This window comes from Saimiri boliviensis, chromosome 7 (genome assembly GCF_048565385.1).
Source record: "Saimiri boliviensis isolate mSaiBol1 chromosome 7, mSaiBol1.pri, whole genome shotgun sequence".
NCBI classification, from domain to species: domain Eukaryota; kingdom Metazoa; phylum Chordata; class Mammalia; order Primates; family Cebidae; genus Saimiri; species Saimiri boliviensis.
In genome coordinates this window covers 105,915,615-105,931,963 of record NC_133455.1, presented here as the reverse complement: position 1 = coordinate 105,931,963, position 16,349 = coordinate 105,915,615, and the positions used below count along the sequence as shown (strand labels likewise).

The 16,349-nt window shown below is 35.8% G+C and overlaps 1 protein-coding gene across 5 annotated transcripts in view; it reads right to left on the bottom strand.

Moving 5' to 3' along the window:
- TMEM117 (transmembrane protein 117) overlaps positions 1–16,349 on the bottom strand; it is a 515,768-nt gene that overhangs the window by 60,351 nt on the left and 439,068 nt on the right. For all 5 annotated transcript variants that reach the window (XM_074403160.1, XM_039461745.2, XM_039461746.2 and 2 more), the window contains one exon: positions 15,965–16,124. In XM_074403160.1, the coding sequence (XP_074259261.1) occupies positions 15,965–16,124 (160 nt within the window). The remainder of the gene's footprint in view (positions 1–15,964; positions 16,125–16,349) is intronic.

Here is a 16,349-nt window from a genome sequence, read left to right as displayed (position 1 = left end):
ACCGACTCTAAATGTAATATGCAATACATGTGAGTAATTGATTGCTAGAATTTTTCTACTTCATATTTCTATGTAACAATAAGAATAGTCATGCAAGGTAAAATTATCCATTAATGGCCAGAATGAAACATAAATATAACAGATGCTAAAATATATAACATATTTATTATCCCAAGATGTTCAATGATTAACTATGCATTTTCTTTCATTATGCAAAAACATGCAGGCACTTTAATGAACATTATAAGAATTCCTAGGCAAGTAAAAATGAGCATGTCTTTTAGTCAACATATTGTCTAACACCAATCAAATTTTTAACGGAAGCATAAACATCTTCCACTTAATCATCTTGGTAAAATTATGCATTTGGATTCCAAACGCAATCCTGTTATTCCGCTATACAATTCTAACAAGTTTAATTATTTTCCTTTGATGTATCCTCCTAAACATTGTATTACCAATAATAGTTTTACACCAGAATGTACTATAAATTCATTCAAGTTTCAATAATGGCTGAAAAATGAATTATAGAGTTATAATCTTCTCTTCAATTTTTAAATATTCACTAATCTTTCCTATTGAATTCTCATTTGTTTTGAGATAGAAGAGAGGATATGTATTTTATTATCTTTGTAGCCTCAGTACTCACAGTATAGCTAATGAATATTAAATACATAAAAATATAAGTAAATATATACAAATATAAGTAGTTTATCAAGGCTTTTAATGACTTATATTTTGTATTAGGTCACACTGGTGACATTCTGGAGAGAGGCTGATGAGACAAACTCACTTCCAAGGCCTCGGCCTTTACTAGAGCTTAACATACAGCTCAGGCTAGAATGAAGGAGGCTTCAATATACAGATAGCCTGTGAAACTCTGCAGTTTGAAAAGGAGGAACGTGTGAACTCACTGAATTTTAAGAAACATCAAACCATTCATTTGGGCGACACATTTGGTGAGTAGTATGGTGAAGTTGTCCAGTGAGGCCTGGATTGTGAAGGACCTCATAGAACACTGAATGTTCTAAAGGCAATAAAAGGCACAGAAGTTTTCCAAATAGGGAGTGATATGATCAGAGCTGCTTTACAAAGGAAAACTCTCAGTGGAAGATGGATTTGATGCCCTGAATTTCAGCACACTGCTCTTCACATGATCTGATGCAACACAGAATAGCTACATTATCTTTTCCATGTGACAGTCTTTCAAACACATGAGGGTAGATAGCATGTTCCTCCTGAAAGTCTATGTTCAAGCTAAGCATCAGTTCTCTAATGTCATTCTCTGGGTCTCTCAACATCCTAGATGTTGGCCTCTGCACACACTTTCCAGTTTTTCACTGTCTCTTTTGAAACACAGCACACACAGTTTAACATAAAAAGCAGAAATCACAAATAAAATAACTGATACATTTAAAACAACTGTATGTTGAACACACCTTATCATAAATTAAAATATGGGTTTCTGCATTAAAGACACATTTGGGCTTTCTAAGATTCAGATGCCAGGTTTCTTTTTTTCTTTTTTTTTTTTTCTTTTTCTTAAATAGGTTCTCACTCTGTTGCCCAGCCGGCTGGAGTACAGTGGTGGGATTTTGACTCACTGCAACCTCTGCCTCCCAGGTTCAAGCAATTCTCTCACTTCAGCCTCAGGAGTAGCTGGGATTATAGGCGCATGCCACCACATCTAGCTAATTTTTATATTTTTTCATAGAGATGGGGTTTCACCAAATTGGCCAGGCTGGTCTTGATTCCCTGACCTCAAGTGAATTTGCCCCCCTTGGACTCCCAAAGTGCTGGAATTATAGGTGTGAGCCACTGCACCCAGCCTTCAGACACCAGAATTCTTTTCTAAGCTTTTCTATGCCCTTTTTATAAAATTTTCCATGAGCAGTGTTCAAGAATTTGTATCATACACACATGAACACACCTACTCCACACCACATACAGATATACATACATATATATCAGGTGATCCGTGGGTAGATTCAATCTTGAAAACAACTGTTGTAAACAATCTAAAATAAAACTTACAACAAATATATGTAACTCATATTACAGGAAAAGGGGTAATTTCTTTAATGTGTATGGAGCTATTACAAGACAATGAGAAAAACATCAACCATCCTAATTATGTAAAGGATGTGAACAAGCAAGTCACAAAAAGAATAAATATAAATAGCCAATAGACTTAAGAAAAAAAATCTCCACTGCACATTTACCATCCCTTGTCCTCAATTTTGAAATAGAAAATCTCTGAAAAATAAAGATTTTTCATCATTCAGCAGCAAAACCACACTGGACCTAACGGTAAAACCTGATAATAAGGGAGAATATGAATGGCCAATGTCTGCTCCCACTTAGTGTGGATATTCATAGTTTTCACTGTAGAAGGATGAATGGGGCTCGTTTGTTTAAAGTTTTTCAATGTCAGGTCTCGTGAGGTGGTTGTATAATATACAGTTCTATATTACCTTGCTAACAATCAAAACAAAATCCAAATTTTAAGAGTCATTGAACTAGGGATCATGGACATGTGTAAATAAAGAAATGTATGTCAAAATGAAATATTCCTTTTTTGTCAATCAAATTGGAAACTATTAATACAAACACAGTCCTCTTTGTTGGTTTGAGGAATGGTCACCTTTTTATTCTTACTATGGAATGAGAGATGAAATAACCACTAGAGAAAAATTTAGCTCAGCATATTATAAATGATAATGTTCAACCAACAAATCCACTTCCAGGACTTTATCTCAAGAAAATAATCACCATATCATGTTCATTGCAACACCATAAATAGTAATGAAATGGAAACATATATTTAACAACAGAGAATCTGTTAATACGGTTGCAGATGAAATTACAATGCATTCATTAAAATGATCTTGGGAAAGAATATCTAATGACATGGGAAATGTTAGCAACATATTGTGACCTGAAAAAGCAGGTTTGCAAAATAGTAACATAGAAGATGATTGTGTTTAAAAAACATATGCAATTATTGCACAGATTGAAGCCTAGAATGATGGATTTATCTGTAAGGTTATATCAGGGTTACTTTTATTTCCTATTTACTATTTAGTCTTTCAATTTTTTTCCCAAAGAAGCTGTAATGTTTTTGTTACTTAAAATGTTAAGGCATTTTCAATGTAATGCCCTGAACTCAACATAATTCTGCTGAAATATTCTGACCATGACAAAGTAACATGAAGCTATCATTTCCCTTATCCTGGACACTTCTGTTAATACAGCCCAAGTTTACAGTATAAAGGATTAACTAGTTATAATTCAGTGCAGTATAAACAGGCTTTAATATATTATAATGTTATAGAGCAAAATAATGATACTGATGATGGTGAAAATAGTACTACTAGTAATAGCATCATCGTAAGAAAAGGGAAAAGAAAGAAATTAATGAAATTAGAGGCAAGCAGAAGCCACGTTGACGACAACTCTCTAGGGCAATTCTTTTTTATGTTTCACCTCCTTTTCTGTGGGGAACACTCCCGTGTGAGACCCCTAAAAGGCGTGAGTCTCACTATACGGTGAGTTTGATCCCAAACACAGTTTCCTACTGGAGGCAGTCAAGCTATCCGGAAATATAGGAACTGAAAGATGAATGATCAGTTTCTAGTATCAACCACAATATCGTTTGGGCCTAAAATTATGCGTTGCTGCTAGACCGAGTAACCCCCTACCAGCAACCAGTTCCTGCTTTTAACCTTTTTATGACTTTAAGAATAAGTTTTAACCTTTACTTACCTAACTGCCTTGTACCCTAGATAATGGTTTAACTGTCCATATTTGCAAAGAAAAATGCCACCATAAGGGATGGCTTGGATTCCTGACTCAGAGATTCCTGAATAATGTTTGGATACAAACAAGTCTCTTGAACAATGTTTGGATATAAACAAGTCTCCTGAATAATGTTTGGATATAAACAAGTCTCTTGAACAATGTTTGGATATAAACAAGTCTCGTGAATAAAGTTTGGATATAAACAAGCTTTGTGAATAATGTTTGGATGCAAACAAACTTTGTGATTGTAGAAAATTTTGTTACTTTTTACAACCATTGATCGCATATCTGACTTCTCTATTGTATAGGCCATGTGAGGCATACATTTACATTCCTCTTACTATGACGTAAACCAAAGCCAAGAAAATGTATTTATTCCTGGCCTTTGAAAAATAAAATTTGCTGTTTAGGCACAGCCTATCAGCCCTCCAGATGCCTCGCTTTCTCTCTGTCTTTATTAATTTTCCAGGCGCACTCCCTCTTCCAGGTATTGGGACCCTCTTGCAGGTCGAGACCCCCCCGGGCAGACATGCCTACCTGTCCTGGACGGTCCACGACACTTTTCCTTCCATAATTATATGAGAATGGCTCAAGAATGCAAAAGCTTTCTGCTTTTAAAAGATGGGGGGCAGTTTCTACCTCAAAATAACAGTTTGAGATAATATATTTGCTTCTCTTTTCTTGTAAACACCATTAAAATTATTGAAGTGATGTCAAAATGAGGTGAAGAAAGAGGATGAGTAATCAGGTGGGGAAACAATAGAGTATACCACAAATAGCTCCCATATACGTAAATGGTTCTAGAGCACAGCAAAAGATAGAAGGGTTTCAGCTTATTTATAAGACTAACATAACCATGATAAAAAAAATTTCAGGGAAAGAAAAGATACATACACCTCATTTATAAATATAGATGCAAAACTGAATTCAGAAGTATCTTAAAAGAATAATGCACTACCACAAAGTGGGACATACTCTAGTAATGTAAGTTTGGGTAAAGGTAAGAAATCTATTCTTATATTTGTTACATTAATAGTTCAAAGTCTAAAACGTACCTAAAGAAGGCACATAAGAGTATCTGCAACGTAAAAAGCTGCTCTATAAAATTCATTATAAATTTCTGATAAAACAATGTTATTTTCTTAATATTTTAGCAGATGCCAACAGCAAAAGCAATACTAAATGGTCAGACAAATGAGTAAGAAAAAAACCCTAAAACCTCAATAAAGAAATAAGATGAGCCCATGAGCTGGATGTTCATAAAACAATATGAACATTCATCAAGCATTTAGTAGAGGAAATAAGCTCAATCTAACTAATAACAAAAAAAAAATTAAAGACCAATAGGATATGTCTGACCATTGGCTAGCAAAAGATTTAAAAAATCAGTAACACTCAGTGTTGGCAAAGATGTGGAGAAAATCAAGTGTATTAGTTTCCTATTGCTGCTGCAACAAATTACCACAAACATAGTGCCTGAAAACAACAGAACTTGATTATTTTAAAGATCTGAAGATCAAAAGCTCAAAATGGGTCTCTTCTAGGCTAAAATTAAATTGTTGACGGGGCTGTTTTCCTTCTCGGGGCTCTAGGGAAGAATGTGTTTCTTTGCCTTTTTTTTTATTGCATTTTAGGTTTTGGGGTACATGTGAAGAACATGCAAGATTGTTGCATAGGTACACACATGGCAGTGTGCTTTGCTGCCTTCCATCCCCTCACCTGTATCTGTCATTTCTCCCCATGCTATCTCTTCCCACCTCCCCACCCCCCCATCCCTCCCCGATTTCCCCCCAACAGACCCCAGTGTGCGGTGCTCCCCTCCCTGTGTCCATGCGTTCTCATTGTTCAACAGCATGGTACTGGTACCAAAACAGAGATATAGACCAATGGAACAGAACAGAGGCCTCAGAGGAAATACAACATACCCACAACCATCCGATCTTCGACAAACCTGACAAAAACAAGCAATGGGGAAAGGACTCCCTGTTCAATAAATGGTGTTGGGAAAACTGGCTAGCCATGTGCAGAAAGCAGAAACAGGACCCCTTCCTGACACCTTACACTAAAATTAACTCCAGATGGATTAAAGACTTAAACATCAGACCTAATACCATAAAAACCCTAGAAGAAAATCTAGGCAAAACCATTCAGGACATAGGCATAGGCAAGGACTTCATGACCAAAATGCCAAAAGCAATGGCAACAAAAGCCAACATAGACAAATGGGACCTAATCTTTGCCTTTTCTTGATTGTAGAGGTCACTTACAGTCTCTGGCTTATGGCCTTCACCCCTACCTTTAAAGCCAGCAATGTAAGACCAAGTCCTTCTCACATTGCTGCCTCTCTGGTTCTCTTCTGCTTCCCTCTTCCTCTTTTAAAGACTCTTGTGATTATATTGGGCCCTCCTGGATACGGAAATCTCGCTATTTTAAGGTCAGCTGATTAGCAAACATAATTCTAGTGCAACCTTAGTTTCCCTTTGCCATGCAACTTAATATACTTGCAGGATCCTGGGAGTAGGGTGTGAATATCTTTTTTGTGGGGGTGGGAAGGAGGGAACACATTATTCTGCTTACCATATCAGGTATTTCTAGTCACTATCGGTGGGAGTGTACAGTATATTCTTACAACATATCTGTCAGTTTGGTATTAAAATGTCCATGTAGGTTGCTTTGTGACATAAGACTAAAATTAAATTTTAATTATATTTGCAAGTTCCTTTTTTATAGTATAATTTTAAACCATATTTCAAAGAAATGTCAAAAATATTTACACTGGCTCTCTTTCCTGAAATTTAGTGGCAATGACCTATGGTTTATGGTGTCCTCAAACAAATTTCAGGCCATGCAGAGATGAAAGTAATTTTCTAAAAACATTTTTAAAAATTGGGCTTATTCTTACTGGTAGATGAGGGAATCAGGAAGCCTTTTAGTGGTGAAATGAAGCCTTCTGTAACTCTGAGCAGAAAACAGTGAGGGTGCCTAAACACTCTTGATCCCTGGGAATTAATAATTTTAAAAAGATGGTCCATCATTCATTTAAACTTTTGCCTCATTAGGTTAGTCTCAGAAAATACACACTTTATGACCTAAAGAATCCTAGAGGTCAAAAGAGTATGTCTCAGAGCTACTCACCATGCAGACTCAGACAGAACTTATACTATGAAGAGACAACATCTGGGTAAATATCCATGCGGATAGAGCTGGTTGGCAATTAGATATCTGTAACATAGCTTCTCTGACATAAATCACCAATTCCTTTTATTCAAATGAAATTATGCCCTTGTTATATTTCATTCTCTTCCTCCCATGTCCACCCAGGTCATTATGTCTAGAGAATTTTCCAGTTTAGAAAAAAATCTCACCTTACGAGAATCCCTGTTTCAAGTTTTCTCATTTTATTGTGAAAGCCTACAAACTATCATTTTCTTTCCATCAAATAAACAGGATTTTCATTTTGTTACAGACAGCATAGTAAATATATAAAGATACATTTACCACTAAACTTGAAACCTTGAGCAATTCTCTATCTGGATATACAACTCAAACTAATGTTATTAATATTGAGTAGTCTGCAGTTGAAAATACATAGTTGTTATTTTTCTAAGTTAATAATCTATGGCTGATCTTAAGAATTACAAGCTTTTAAAGTTGTACTTCATTTGGCATAGTTTTTTCACCCATCATAATGTAAGTTTTTACTTCTAATGTGAAAGTCTGTGATTGCAATTCTCCATCACTCCATTCTCAAGGAAGCACCTCCAGGTAGGAGTCACCAGATATATCCCTGCAGGCAGTAGCAAAATGAATCCAGGTTTTATCATAATATTTTTACCCCTATTCCTTCTTCTAGGGATTAGGAAAGACAAAATAGGGCCTGCCATGTTCAGAATTTCTTCCTGGTGACTTTGCATTCAGAAATTTCCTAGCTTGCCTCATAATACAGGGAGAAGCAATCACACTCCCTAACTTTGCTACTCTTTGTGGCTGTCTCTAGGAGTATGCCAATGGCATGTGTAGAGTTTACGAATTTCACTTAAGAGAGTTTACCAGAAGAAAAGCTGGGCTCAGAGATGCATAGAAGAGTCCGCACAAACAATCTGCTATGGATCTATGATGATTATGCTTTGCAAAATACTGTGAAAATTGAATTACATCATAAACACTTCTACAGCCTACGCTAAATTTAATGCAGGAATTGTCTAATGTCAGCAGGCTTTAAATAATCCCTGTAAAGCAAATTTTTCAATTTCTGATCAATTCAAATATGATTCTCATGTAGAAAATTTATTTTAAGAATAGCTCATACAAGTACATTGATCCAAAATCCTAAACAAATGAAAATATAAAATTGTTCCCCATTGACAATATTCTAAAATCTTTCTTTTAAAATGTGAATATTGAGTCCCAATGACTTGTCGGGAACTGGTTTAGTGCTGGTCTAAATTCAGCCAATATCTGTTGAATATTCGCTATGTCTGACGTGAACTATTCTAGGTAATTCTTACAACTTTTTAGTAAGACAATTAAATACATGCAAACAAACAAATTTAAATGCAACAGTAAAATAACTCTAATAGAAATATTTAAAAATTGCCAAGAATAAATAATTTTTAAAAAGCACTGCAGTTTATCTGAGAGAGGCAGATGAGACTTCACAGGGAGGATAGCATATAAGCTGAGGGTTGGTTGGCTGAGGGCAATGAAGCATGCACACTGGAGAAATGGCCTTGTATTGCATATGCAAAGGTTTGTACTTTTTAAAAAAGAAGGCAGAATTGGGTAACCAAGAGGTATTTCAAAATTTATTAGAGTATAAAATGTAAGAGGTGCGGGTAGGAGAGGGAAGATGGGAATAATGACCAGGAAGATAAGGTCAGAAGGAACATACATAGAAGAAATGAGTCATCTATAAAAAATCTACAGCCAACATCATTATGACTGGGCAAAAGCTGGACGCATTCCCCGTGAGAACTGGAACAAGACAAGGTTGCTGTCACCACTCCTACTCAACGTAGTATTGGAAGTCCTAGCCAGAGCAATCAGGCAAATCAAAGAATAAAAGGCATCCAATAGGAAGAGAGCAAGTCAAACTATCTCTGTTTGCAGACAATATGATTCTATGCCTAGAAAACCCTAAAGCCTCTGCCAAACGGTTTATCTAGACCAGATAAATAACTTTAGTTAAATTTCAGGATACAAAATCAGCATATAAAAATCAGTAGCATTTCTATACACCAATAATGTTCAAGATTTCTATACACCAGTAACGTTCAAGCACAGAGCCAAATCAAGAATACAATCTCACTTACAATATCCCCCCCAACACACACATACACACACATACACACACACACACACACACACACACACACACACACACACACACACACATACAATTACCTAGGAATACATCCAATCAAGGATATAGAAGATCTCTACAAGGAGAATTACAAAACACGGCTGAAAAAAAATCAGAGATGACACAAATGGAAAAACATTCTGTGTTCATGGACTGGAAGAATTAATGTCATTAAAATGTCCACACTGCTCAAAGTAATCTGCAGATTCAACACCATTCTTTTAAACAATCAATGTCTTTTTTCGCAGAATTATAAAAAAAATTCTAAAATTCATATGGAACCAAAAAAGAGCCTGAAGAGTCAAAGCAATGCTAAGCTAAAAGAACAAAGCTAGGGCATCACACTACCTGACTTCAAACTACACTACATGGCTACAGTAATCAAAACAACAGGATATTGGTCTAGAAATAGACACATAGAATAATAGATCAGAAATGTGAACCCAGAAACAAGCTGCACACCTGCAACCATCTGACTTTTGACAAAGTCAACAAAAATAAGCAATAGGAAAAGAACTCCCTATTTAATAAATGGTGCTGAGAAAACTGGCCCCCTACTTTTCATCATATGGAAATGTTAACTCAAGATGGATTAAAGACTTAAATGTAAAATCTCAAGCTATAACAATCCTCAATGAAAACCTGGAATATAACATTGTAGGCATCAGAATTGGCAAAAAACTTAGGACTAAGTCCTCAAAAGCAATTGTAACAAAGCCAAAAATTGACAAATGAGGCCTAAAGAACTTTTGTACAGCAAAATAAATATCAGAGAAACAGAGCCCACAGGATTGGAGAAAATATCTGCAAACTATGCATCCAACAAAGGTCTAATATCCAGAATCTGTAATATACTTAAACAACTCAATAAGCAAAACACAGATAATCCCATCTAAAAGTGTACAAAGGAACATGAACAGACACTTCTCAAAAAAAAAAAAGACACACAAGCAGCCAACAAGCACATGAAAACATATTCATCATCACTGATCATCAGAGAAATGCAAATCAAAACCATAATGAGATACCATCTTATGCCAGTCAGAATGGCTACTATAAAAATAAATAACAGATGCTGACGAGGCTGCAGAGAAAAAGGAATGTTTATGTACTGCTGGTATGGATGTAAATTAGTTCTACTATTTTGGAAAGCAGTTTGGAGATTTCTCGAGGAACTTAAACAGAACTACCATTCAAGTCAGCAATCCTATCACTGGGTATATACCTAATAAAAAATAAATCATTCCACCACCAAAAAAGACATGTGCAATCACAGGTGTATCAGTGCTACTCACAACAGAAAAAAACATGGAATCAATCTAAGGGTCCATCAGCAGTACATGGGATAAAGAAAATGTGATGCATGTACACCCTGGAATACTACATAGGCATGAAAAAGAAAAAAAATCATGTCCTTTACAGCAAGATAGATTCAGCTGAAGGCTATCATCCTAAGTGAATTAACACAGGAACGGAAAACCAAATCCTGCACATTCTCACTTATAAGTGGGAGCTAAACATTGGGTACATGTGGACATAAAGATGGCAACAGAAGATACCAGGAATTACTAGCGAGGAAAGGGAAGGGACAATGGTTGAAAACCTACTTATTGGGTACTATGCTTACTACTTGGGTAATAGGATTACGCATACTGTAGGTGATAGGATCATCATCCTATGACCATTCACAGGATCATTCATCAACATCAGCTCACACGATATACTCATGTAATAAACCTGCACAAGTACCCCCCGAATTTAAAAGTTGAAATTATTAAAAAAAAAATGTACCTTGGTCTCCCATAACCTTTTCCTTCCCCTGGCTCTTGTCCAGAAACTCATCTAGCATGTAAGGAGGAGGACTGACCTGGTCATCGAATGTCAAAGAATGGGAGAAAAATATATGTATATTTTTAATATTATCTGAAAATGTCTTGGGAAGCTGGATGTAGAATACTGTGTACAACAGAGCACAACTATTCTGAAAATCTTCTCGGTTACAATTTCTGTTGGCTGTGGCAGCTGTCATCTCTATGTCCTTGCCCTTTCTTTCCCCATAACAAGTCGTTTCAACCTTCTGTATAGGCAGGAATACTCAACGAGGTTCCTGAGCTGTCCAGTTTGCATCTACACCCACCACCCTATTCACTAAAACAAAAGGTCTTTCTTGGCATTCATCCTCTTTAGAAGGCTAAGGAAGGGATTATAAATAATTACTTATCTTTTTTTTCTTTTTTGTTATAAAACTGAGATATATGTACTTCCCTGATTTCCTGCTGTTTCTGCTTTAGATCTTATTCAACTTGCCAAATGAATGTTCTAAGCTATCGAAATCAAAGGTTAAACAAATGGTAATCTCTCAGACATGAATATCATTTTCAGCATATATATATGTATATACACACATACACATATACATAAAAATTAGAGAAAAATATACCAAGAATATACTTAGTTTTATTTTTCAGCTTTCCACAGATACACAACAGTAGTGATGTAGTTTTATAGGAGAAATTCAACAATTCTCCAAACTTCTTTGAATGTAATAAATTGAGACTATTATCTGGCAGTTTAGAATTTTCTTGCAGTTCTATCATGTACAGGGCATCTGATCAAAGAAATAGCAAACATTCACTTATTACCAGAGTTCCATGAGAGCTGAGAAATCACAATCAGTCTAATTTAAAACTCATATTTTCAGGCAGAATCCCCTAGTGATTCTCATACTACTAAATATAAGAGGAAGACCCAGGAAGCTGCATTTTTAAGCAAAACTCAGTTGATTCTAATGCAGGTAACTATGATTGCAAGCACCATCTGTAATGATTTAAATGAACATATTCCCAGACACCATTCCACACTTACTAAACAAGAAACTTCGAGAGCTTTTCTGATCCAGAAAACCCACATCTTTGTAAAGGTTCCAGTGATTCCTATGATCTGGTAACAGAGAGAATCACTGCCTTAGAATATACCTCTATTTGTAGGTTATGACTACACTGCTTCTCATACTCCAAATTCTTTATATATCATATTATTATAGTTTTTCTTAGTTAAAACCAAAGAAGGTCTGAATGATCAACTGTAATTCAAAAAACAACTGAAACTTTTTTCAACTAAATTTTCTTTTATCCATATTATGTACTTTTGACATGTAAAAACATCACACTTCAAACATTTTTTAAAAATCGACTATCATAAAAAATCTTGTAACCAGACAAAGGAAAATACTGTCATGCTATCAATGAGAAAAGTGGATTCCTAGAAATGAGCTGACTTAACTAAGGTCACACTGCCACTAAGTAATGCTATCCCCTGACTTTAGTCTATTCTAAGAGTGTTCCCATCATTCACTAAGCTTCCTGTCACCTGCAATGTGCTTTATTTTCAACATTGTATACAGTATATTATTTCATTTTATATGCATAACAATACAATAAGTTATGAAAAAGGTATGGTCATTTAAGTCAAAAAGATCTTTTTTTAAAATCCTCATTCTGCTGAATCCAGACTCTATCTGTGTGCCTTAGGAAATTCTCGTTTTCTTCTAATTTGTAAAATTAAAGATAATGTTAATAATATGATTCTTACTGGAAGGTTTTGTAAGATTAAATGAAATAAAGTACATCTAAGCATCCAGGACAGTGCCCAGCACATAGTAAGTGCTCAATGAATGTTAAACTTTTAGTTTTTCTGCCTTCTTCTCTCCCTCAACTCCTGTCTTATTTCTAGTCCAGTAGCATTTTCACTGCACCATTGTGCCCTTCGTAGTAGCTTGTTCCTCATTTCACTGTGCAGTGTTCTCATTACGGCCTCCTGCTATTGGATTCCACATTTAATCTAACTAGACTTGACAGTGAGCCTCTTGGACAACATTCTTCAAAGGTACCTTTTCATGCCCAACTCCAGGGCTAATAAACCTTGACTTAGAAACTGCCCATGGGGGTAGTCAGAAGACCCAGCCTCTACATCAGGTCCTGCCACGGACTGACTTGATGTCCCCAGACAAGTTAGAGAACCTCCCTGGGCTTCAGCTTTAAAACTCAAGATATGAAAAAGTGATTCTAAATTGTCCTCCTGCTCTAAAATTTCATGACTTTATGATATTAATGAACTTGTCTGAAAATAGCTCTTTTTCATTTCTTATTTTAGGCATGAGTTTAAAATGAATGCTCTAAATTATAGAGGATTGTTATACTGGCTTCCATGATTCCATTACCTACAAAATTCTTTTGGAATTTGTTCCTTAGCTTTATCATTGTATCTTAAAAATTTCATAGAGGAGTCCATAGAAATGCCTCATATCCCTTACGCCATCCATTAAAAATAGTTACAAAGGATCAGTCCATCAGATCTGGGAAAAGAATATTTGAGATGAATTTCCCCATAGCTTGCGTTTATCATCACCTTTACCATTCTGATCTGAAGTATAGCCATGCTCTGACTTTTGGAAATGAGAAAGAATGACATTAAAGGCACAGAGAAAGATAAATCGATAGGCTTGGCTAGCTGACTTACGGGAAGAGAGAAAAGAGGAGATAAGGGACCTAAATTTGGGGGCTAATTTTTTATTCATCTTTATATTAGAAACCTATTAATTTGGAGTTTATAGCCCAACCTCTCTCCCCTTTTCTTCCAGATGACCTCATCATCACAGCCGCCCATGTTAAGCCCATGAGTTCCTGCAATTCCTTCCTAAGAAATCTGGAATCAGGCCTCACAGCTAGAGGGTGCTTGCCTTCTGAGGTGTTGGCAGTAGCCATTTTCTTCCATTTGAATGAGAAACCTGGAAAGACTGCTTTACAATAAGAGGAGGAAAAAAAAAGAGAGAGAAGAAGAAATATAAAAGATAAGAGACGGAAAATAAAGGCTGGGTCTAGATTCCTTGTTATACCCTGGTCTCTGTTTTCATGTGTTCCTAGAGGCAAACACATCCCTCCTCTTGAATTGGGTAGGCTGTCCCTATAATGCAGCTATGCATTCCTCCTTTGATTAAATTAGCTTGGCAGGGTTATTGTTACTTGTAGCCAAAATGGTCCACACTTAAATATTCCTCAGCATAAACTCTTCGTCTTCGGTCAGTTGTACTCTGGCTACTCTCTGAACACTTCAGGCATGTTATTGACATTTTACATTGTTAGGATATTTTTTTCATCTAGAATGTCTTTCCCTTTCCAATCCTGCTGATTCTGCCTATATAAATCCTGACTATCCTTTCTTTCTTCCATTTGTCTTTATTAAGCACTTTTTGAGTGAATCCATAGTATCTGTAAATTACAATGTTGTATTTTCCCAATTGAAGTCCTTGATTTTATTGAACTCTTGGAAGAATACTTAAAACTTACACAAATAGAGTAGAAGCAAGAGGATGGTAATGAACAGTCAAATAATTTATGCTCTCAAATGTATGGATGTAAGCAAATTCAATTAGACAAGAGTCTACTTGGTTACTAATACCACTGACTTTAAGATGGGTTCAGAGAGGTGTCGGTAGGCCATTTGGACAATGGAGATATTTTACATGAGGCATTATATTAGTTAGGAAATAGAGGAAGATAAAAATAGCCTTCATATAAGTAATTCATGATGCATTATTACATAAATGCTAAAAATTCAATTCTGTAGATATCTATGGGACATCTTACAGCTTAGTAACAGACAGATCTAGAACCTACCAATGCTGTCTGACTCAAAGTCCAAAGTTTTCCAATTGCTATTTCAGGAAATAAGAAATTCATCTATTTTCAAATGAGACAAAAGTATTCTATTTTATCTCTTCAAGTAATTTTTAAAAATGATAATGTATTTTAAAATATTATCCATTAAACTAGTAATATATTCAAGGAACCATCTTGAACCTAATGCTGAGGATATATTATTTAACAAATTAAAAAATAAAAACAAACTGCTATTCTCTTTTGAGACAACACTGAATATCTCTCATAAAGGCCTGTTTTTGCCTCTAGAAATGAGAAAACCCATCTGCTATCCTGTGAAATCTCACATAAATTCAGAATACAATGGAGTATTCCTTCAGTAATCATAGTCTTTGGTCTGGTGACTTACGATGCCTCAGGAGAGAAAAAAAGCAAAATTGCCTTATGAAAGCATTAAGAAAATATCAAGCAAATGGATGGATATTTAATGAGCAAGATAAAGTACCAAGAAATAGCTAGTGTCTCTTTCTGCCCCATTCAAAAGAATATTCCTAAAACCCCAAACAGTCACACCAAATTACAAGAGTAACACTGGTTACTGTGATGCTATTGTGTGAAAAATCTGTTGCTAAGCAGGGCAGAAAAATTGTTTACATGAAAATGGAATGATCCCTGGTGAATACTGAAAGTAACAATTTCTATAACCAGAAGAATTTTTACATCACTCCATTTCAACTGCTATAAAACCCCGAGTTGCTTTGACAATTGCTTTTCCCTGCATTGCCGGTTTTATATCATCCTCATTTCTGCAGCTTTCCATTTACTAAATGACAGGGTTTTGTGGTTTTTGTTTCTGGGTGTGCTTTTTTTTCCCCTTAAAGTCTAGGCAGAAAATACCAATGTGCTATATGGTTTCTAGGGGCCCACCTTGCAACGTTCATAAAATACAATTTTGGTGCCCCTCTTATAAAAGTCCAATTGGCTTTTCCTACCAGTATAATTGCTGGTAGGAAAGAAGGCCCCATTAATTGTAACTGTAAATGCCATACTGAACTAGGTTTATGGAGCCTGTTGCCATAGCCTGTTTGTTATACTGAGAACAGAGCATGCAACAGCATAGGTGAGGGAAGGGAAATACACTTACCTGCATCACAATAAGGAGGTCAAAGACCAAGATAAAAGAAGCAAGGAATGCTCTGGAAACTTCATCACTGGGCAAAAATCCCCGATTCAGCTTGTCCCAGCTGATCCAGTCCGTTGTAATCACAAGTACAACCACAGACGTCAGAGTAAAAAGCACTGTCCTGTAAGGAACAAGACATTCATTAAAGAACATAAAGCATACAATACAGATACTAGAGAATGATGTTATCTGTGTTGTATTAAATGCCTGCTCCTTGCAAGTGCCTACACTAATGTATATTCACCAAAAGGAAGATGAACAAAGTTGACCCGCACTTTGGGAGGCCAAGGTGGGTGAATCATCTGAGGTCAGGAGTTCAAGACCAGCCTTCCCAATGTAGTAAAAC